The 7605-nt window shown below is 41.6% G+C and overlaps 1 protein-coding gene across 1 annotated transcript; it reads right to left on the bottom strand.

Annotated features, from left to right (window-relative positions):
* Nucleotides 1–830: 830 nt before the first annotated feature.
* On the bottom strand, nucleotides 831–6777 carry LOC142312105 (uncharacterized). Its single transcript, XM_075350988.1, has 4 exons — nucleotides 6639–6777; nucleotides 6462–6559; nucleotides 6173–6263; nucleotides 831–2192 (listed from the first exon to the last, which is right to left on the bottom strand). The coding sequence occupies exons 1-4, from the start codon at nucleotides 6769–6771 to the stop codon at nucleotides 1102–1104; spliced, it is 1413 nt and encodes a 470-aa protein (XP_075207103.1). The 5' UTR covers nucleotides 6772–6777; the 3' UTR covers nucleotides 831–1101.
* Nucleotides 6778–7605: the final 828 nt, after the last annotated feature.

Raw genomic sequence — 7605 nt, 5'->3', positions numbered from 1 at the left:
TTTATGGTTACAGGAAATGATTGATTGCACTTATAAATTCCAAAAGTTATGCAACGAAAAATTAAGTTGAGAGTGTCAACAATTTTGTCCGGCCCATTTTTGGAGTTTTCTGTGAAATTATGTTCAATTTGCCTTTTTTCTCTGTTTTTCTTTTGTGTTGTTCCAATACACACAAAGGAAATAAACGTGTATAACAAAACAAGTGAAATTGCAATAATTTTCTGGGAGAAATATTTCATTTTCTGGAACAATTTCAAGGGACCCAACACTTTCGGCCATGGATGTATCCTATGTAAGTTCTCTAAAGATAAGCAATCTTTTCCTCTCCAATCCATCCTGAGTACAGCAGCCAGGGTCATATTTTTGGCTAACTGCTTCACCAATGCTTCTACCTTGCGCCAGTCATTACACTGGTTGCCCATCCGCTACAGGATACCATACAAACTTGTCTCCCCCACCCACAAAGCTCTTCACAGTTCTTCACCATCTCTCATTTTTGTTTATCACCCTACCTGCGCTCTCCGTTCTTCAACTGAAATAAGACTCTAATCCTCAATAATCCGAACATCGCACCTTCGTCTCCAAGCCTTTTCTCAAGCTTTGCTAGTGTTCTGGAATGCATTAACCCAAAAGATTCAACAAATATCTAACCTCCATGTCTTCGAAAGTGCTATAAAAAGACATCTTTTTTAGACAGGCCTAACACTTCAACTCACCAACCTAACTCTCCCCTGTTCCCTCCTTCTAAATGTTAGTCATATCTGCTCCCTTCTATTAATCTTTCTCCACATCCTCCATGCACACAATAACTGCACTGGACAGATCCTTGCTGATAACCAGATCATGCAGCGTTAGATGAAATTCCTATTAATTATAATGATGGCTGAACCATACATAACAAGCATGTTATACCTATTGTGTCCACCCCTTTTTCTAATAAATTGTAAGCTTGCGAGCAGGGCCCTCACTCCTCCTGTAATTGTTGAAATATTTGTTACTTTGTTTTTTGTTTGTATTTGTCTCCACTTATTGTAAAGTGCTGTGGAATATGTTGGCACTATATAAATACATTTTTTTATTATTATAAGTTAGATCTGTACATCAGAATGGCTTCTCACCTGTGTGAATTGTCAGATGCGTAACAAGATATGACTTCTGTTTAAAACATTTCCCACATACTGAACACAAATATGGCTTCTCCCCAGAGTGGCTCCTCTGATGTCTAACAAGAGACGATTTTCGGATAAAACATAGCCCACATTCTGAACATAGAAATGGCTTTTCCCCTGTATGAGTTTTCTGATGCACAGCAAAGTTTGATTTATCGTTAAAACACTTCCCACATTCTGTGCATGAGAATAGTTTTTCCCCTGTGTGAATTCTTTGATGTGTAACAAGACCCCACTTTTGTTTAAAACATTTCCCACAGTCTGAACATGAAAATGGCTTCTGCCCTGTGTGAATTTTTTGGTGTTCAACAAGATTTGATTTCCGAGAAAAACATTTCCCACATTCTGAGCATGAAAATGGCTTCTCTGCTGTGTGAGATCTCTGATGCTTTGTAAGATCTGATTTGTAGTTAAAACATTTCCCACATTCTGTGCAAGAGAACGGCTTCTCCTTTGTGTGAATTTTCTGATGTGTAACAAGAAGTGATTTCTCTATAAAAAATTTCCCGCAATCAGAACATGAATAAGGTTTCTCCCCCATGTTAATTCTCTGATGTATAACAAGATTCGAAGTAGCAGTAAAACATTTCCTATATTCAGAACATGAATTCTCTCCCACATTAGCATTTTGATGCTCAAAAAGATTTGAATTCTGTGTAAAACATGTTTCATAGTCTGAATGTGAACATTCATTTGCTTCTGTGTGACTTTTCTCATGTTTAACAAGATTTGATACATCCGCATAACGTTTTCCACATTTTAAACAAGCAAATGGATAATCCAGTTTGTGAGATCTTTCATTTTCCCCATCCCCTGTGTAATTTTTATATTGCTTAACAGTCTGTGATGAATCAGAAGATAGGACATATCGAAAAGGATCAGATGATAAATCTTGGCTGTGAAGAGCTGATGGTATATCTGAGATAATGACATGCTCATGATTTGCATCTTGTGTGATATCATGATCCTCTTCTTTCAAATCTGAAAATATAACATGTCCCTCTGGACTTCGGATACAATCGCCTACAAAGAATAAAAGTTATTGTTTTGTTCATTTTTATATATTAGAATCTTAATCTTATATTTTGCAAAATTTCTATATAAACATTTGCATTAAGATTGCAGGGCATGTACCAAAGTTCAAATTTAATAGAAGGTAGAAAAATAAACAAACATAGATTTCTGTTAAAGCACAATGTATTAATAAATCATGTTAAGGCATTTCTTATTCATGAGACCACTACTTCATATTTCTTTGAAATCATGATAAATACATGAGTAGAAACTATACGAATTAAAAGCTTAGAATACCGAAACATCCCATAATTCTCATGAATAGTTATAGAAAAGTCTGTCAATTCTGAGAAATAATGTTCCAGACTGGTTAATATTCCCCTTTTTAGGTACAGAGAACCAACAGGTTTATTAACAATATTAAATAATGTACATTTATCAGGTACACATAACTCCTAGAATATAGTTTTACTGATCTGAAGCAAGATCTCCATGTGACAGCGACCAGACTGAGGAGCTGAGTGTAAAGAATCCCCTAGTAGAGATGAGCAAACCTTTGGAAGTTGGGTTCGGCAGGTGCAGTCGAACCTTAAAGTTCCGTTTGTGACCCCCTACTTGATCCGACCTCAATAGAAGTCAGTAATTGGGCAGTTTGTGGCTCCACCCAGTGCTGCTTGCTTGAGTGGTTGGCACTCGTAACTCACTCGAGCTTCAAACCTCAACCTTGTTTTCTTTTAAGTCAGTTACCGAACCCGAACTCCAAACATCAAACCTCAGGTTCGCTCATTTCTATCCTCTAGTCTTCACACTGCAGTGTAAACCTTGCAAGATAAACAGTTTTTGGTCCCCCAAAATAATCAAGAATACTGCAAGCAATTGTGCAAAAAACTAATAACTGCTGTAAATGATCAAAACTCCAATAACAGCTGTTATATCATTTCTGCGAGGTACTGACACAAATGTCTTCAGTTAAGTCTCCAGGATATTGTGTTGTTTACAGTGATTGCTAGCAGTATGCATGGTTACCTGATGACTGTTACTTAGATATGATCTAAAGTCAAAAACATTAAACCACGTTATCTGAAGAAATTTTGTAATGTATTTTAACCAAACGTTTGCCTTAGCTTTTGGGGTTAATGTCTGCTGTGCAAGCGCTGGTGTTAGTAATGGCAGCTTTGTTTTTGGACACTGCACCGTTAATATCAACCCAAAAAGCATTACTCTAATTGCAAAAGCATTAGGACAATTGGGAAGAGCCTAGGAGAAGCACCAGAACTGGAGCATCTAATGTGATGCACCATTTCTGGGGCAGCTGTGGGCTGCTATTTTGAGACTGGGACGTGCCAAGCAACCATGGACCGTCCCAGTCTGCTGATACCTGCTCTCAGCTGTCTGCTTTACCTTTGCTGGTTACTAAACATAAGGAGACCACATGTTATTTTTTAAATTTTTTTTTTGCTTAATAAAAAGCTCTACAAGCTATCTCTCTATCACATTTGCACATCTTTAATAAATAAAATAATTAATTTCTTGAATGCATTTAATTCTGGACATGGATAGCACACGAATATCATCTGTGTGCTGTATATATTTTTCACGGATTCATAAACTACAGGTTAAACATGGACTTCTCCATTTGGTTCACACAGACACATGTGTGCTTCACATGGACATGTGAAGATCACCATAGATGATAATGGGTACGTGTAGTATCTGGGAAAAAAACAGTTGCCACACATCCTAGAAACACTGACGTGTGCAGGGGCCTAACAGTGGTTCCCAAACTCCAGTCTTTACAGCCCCAACAGGTACTGTTCTCAGGATTTCCCTAGTATTGCAGTTGATTTCTTGATAATGATTACATCACCTCTTCAATCCTAAGGAAATCCTGAAAATATGACCTGTTGGGGGCTGTGATTTCTGTAGTTTTAGAAACACTGGTCTATATCAATATCATATTTTCAGTCATATCTATTTAGTACTGTTGCAGCATAGTGGTTCAGTGGCTAGTACTGCAGCGCTGGGGACCTAGCTTCAAATCTCACCACGGAAAACATCTGAAACGAGTTTGTATGTTCGGCTGCTTTCACACATCCGGCTTGAGCTGTGCGGCTCAATCCGGCTGTGCAAGCTATGCAACGGATGCGGTGAAAACACCGCATCCTTTGCATAATTTTTCCCATGCGGCCCGTCCGGTTTTTGCCGCTTGCGGCATGCTACTGAGCATGAGCAGTGGCAAAAACCGCATGCGGTGGCCGGATGCGTTTTTTGCCGCATCGCGACGCATCCGGCCGCCATAGGCATGCATTGAAAACTGCGCCGCATTGGTCGGATGCGGCGCGATGCGTTTTTTTTGGCCGCACGAAAAAACGTGCCAGGCAACGTTGCATCCGGCTGCCGCATCGGCTAAATCTGCCGCATTCGGCAAAAACCGGATGGAACGCAAGGCCATGCGGCACAATGCGGCACTAATTAAAGTCTATGCAGGAAAATCGCAACCGGCAGCAAAAAAAAACGGTTGCGATTTTCCTGCAAAGTGCCGGATTGTGCCGCATTGCAGAAACCGGAGGTGTGAAAGCAGCCTTCTCCCAATATTTGTGTGGGCTTCCTCCAGATTTTCTAGTGTACTCTCACACTCTAAATACATACTGATAGGGAAGTTACATTGAAAGCACCAATGTGGAAAGTGATGATGATGTCTGTAAAGCACTCTGGAAATAATGGCACTATATACCGTATTTTTCGCTTTATAAGACGCACTTTTGTTCCCCCAAATTTTGGGGGAAAGTAGGGGGTGCGTCTTATAATCCGAATATACGGATTATATACTGCAGGACCAGGGGAGCAGCTCTGGAGCGGTGCTGGAGGCTGAGGCAGGCTAGTGGAGGCTGCAGAAGGCACTGGGAGATCTATTGCTCCCGCTCATATAATATGCACTGCCGCTGTCCATCACCGTGGTGCTGAAACTGCACCGCGGTGATGGGCTGGGGGAGCAACGCATATTATATGTTCCTGCGCCCCCCTTTGATGGCAAATGCCCCCCCCTCCCCCACGTGTTAGATATGGCCCCCATGCTGCTGCCCATAGTAAAATAAAAAATTCTTTACTTGCCTCCTCCAGCGTGTCTCCCCGGTCTCTCTGCTGCCGCTGTGATCAGGCATGCAGACATGATGTCACTCTGCTGTGCCGATCACATGACCGGCACCGAGAAGCAGGAAGTGCAGGGGCTCAGCAGCATGGAGGGAGACACGAGGGAGGACAGCGCTGTAGAAGATAAGTAAAGAGTTTTTTATTTTACTATGGGTAGCAGCATGGGGGCCATATCAAACACAGGGTGACGTGTGCCATTCATAGGGGGCCATGGGCAGCACAGGGGGACGTGTGTCATCTATAGGGGGCCATGGGCAGCACAGGGGGACGTGTGCCATCCATAGGGAGCCATGGGCAGCACAGGGGGATGTGTGCCATCCATAGGAGACCTGTGCCAGCTGTAGGAGACGTGTGCCATCTACAGAAGACCTGTGCCAGCTGTAGGGGACGTGTGCCAGCTGTAGGGGACGTGTGCCAGCAATAGGGGACGTGTGCCAGCAATGGGGGACATTTGGCATCACTGAGGGACGTGTGCCAGCAAAAGGGGGCTATATTCAATATAAGGGGGCCATATCAAGATTAAGATGGCTAATTTTAGGATGGGGGGCTATGAGGGACATATACCCTATATGATTTGTTAGACGGACACTGGCATTATAAGACGGACCCCATTTAACATTAAAAAAAAAAATTCTCTTTTCCTTCACCAAATTTGGGGGTGCGTCTTATAATCAGGTGCGTCTTATAAAGCGAAAAATACGGTAAGTGAGTACAATACATAAAACCTAAAGCTGAAAAACCTGAAAGATCACAGAGCTCCCAACAAATATCCCAAAGGTGTACCAGCCAGTGACTAAGAAGAATCTATGACTTTTCTGCATTTAGTGGATACTACTCACCTGGGTAGTCATATGTAGAAATCTCCTCTTTACACCACTCATCACCCATTACATATGTCTCTGTAGTATAAATATGAGTCAGATCTTCACCCTGAAACAAATATTGTAAAAGTCACAGACAGAAGGAGAAGTCCCATCTATGATCAGCTCTAATCCTGCCATCTCCTCCGTTCTCATTACACAAGTATAATACATATAATACTGGAGGATAAAACAAGACTGAGCACAAGACCTTCACAGCCGTCTACACATCATAGGGGAGATTTCATGACACCTTCTCTCCATCTACCTGATGATCCTGAAGAACATCAGGATTTTCTAGTTCAAAGTCCTGTGGGAGAAGAGGATGGGGACATCTCTCTGGTGTTGTCCTCTTACTGGATAGAGCTGGAGGAAACACATACAGGGACTGAATTCATTCTTTACATTCAGATAATTATAGGCTGTGTATATTTCGTCCTATTACCTGGTGATATGAGGGGCTGGGGAACCTCCATCATGACGTCCTTGTACAGATCTTTGTGTCCTTCTAAATACTCCCACTCCTCCATGGTGAAATAGATGGCGACATCCTGACACCTTATAGGAACCTGACACATACAATGATACCGTCATCACCCGATCCCTTCATAGCGTTACTGTATAATGTCCCAGCATTCCCAGCAGTGTCACCTCTCCAGTCAGCAGCTCAATCATCTTGTAGATGAGTTCTAGGATCTTCTGGTCATTGATGTCCTCATGTATCAGGGGGTGAGGTGGAGGCCCTGTGATTGGGCTCAGGGGTCTTCCCCATCCCTCAGACACAGGGGCTTGACAGCGCTCACTAGAGGTCTTCTTCACTACTGTGTAACCCTGATTATGGAGAGACACATTAAGGCTCTGTTCACACTAGAAAAAGGAATTTTCTCAAGAAATTTCTTGAGTCTGAAAGATTAGCGCACTTGCTGTCAAAAAACGCACCAATACCGCACCGATTTTTGGTGCGGTTTTGGTGCATTTTTTCTGCAGGTTGGTCCTTGAGGTTTTTACCATTATCTATGGCAAAAAAACGCAGGTACCTGCAGAAAAGAAGTGACATGCACATTCTTTTTCTCAAGAAATTCTGCAGAAAGCATGCTCTTGAGAAAAAAAATGCAGTGTGCGCACAGCTATTTTTTTTTTCCATAGGTTTTGCTTGGGAATGTCTGCAGAAAGGTTACAACCATTTTCTCAAGAAATTTCTGCAGCAAAAACACAAAAACAAATGCGAGTAAAAATGCAGTGTGTGAACAAGATGCATCAACACAAACAATGGTCAATTTATGCAGGGACACTCGCATTACCAAAAATCAGTATCAATGGAAAAAATCAATATATTTTTTTCCGAATGGAGTACAAAAGTCCAAAGTAATAAATTTATAAATTTTTATTTGAGACAAAAAATCAAAAATCAA

Source organism: Anomaloglossus baeobatrachus, chromosome 5, assembly GCF_048569485.1.
Source record: "Anomaloglossus baeobatrachus isolate aAnoBae1 chromosome 5, aAnoBae1.hap1, whole genome shotgun sequence".
Taxonomy (NCBI): Eukaryota; Metazoa; Chordata; class Amphibia; order Anura; family Aromobatidae; genus Anomaloglossus; species Anomaloglossus baeobatrachus.
The sequence above is the reverse complement of the archived record's forward strand: the minus strand, read 5'-3'. Positions and strand labels throughout refer to the sequence as shown.

What these genes read in the sequence shown, in the direction of transcription:
- LOC142312105 (XM_075350988.1), bottom strand. Translation starts at nt 6,771, where the DNA reads ATGTGTCAGGTTCCTATAAGGTGTCAGGATGTCGCCATCTATTTCACC. An exon ending in ATGTTCTTCAGGATCATCAG is followed by an intron (nt 6,264 to 6,461) that starts GTAGATGGAGAG and finishes TATTTGTTTCAG; the next exon opens with GGTGAAGATCTGACTCATAT. An exon ending in TTCTACATATGACTACCCAG is followed by an intron (nt 2,193 to 6,172) that starts GTGAGTAGTATC and finishes TATTCTTTGTAG; the next exon opens with GCGATTGTATCCGAAGTCCA.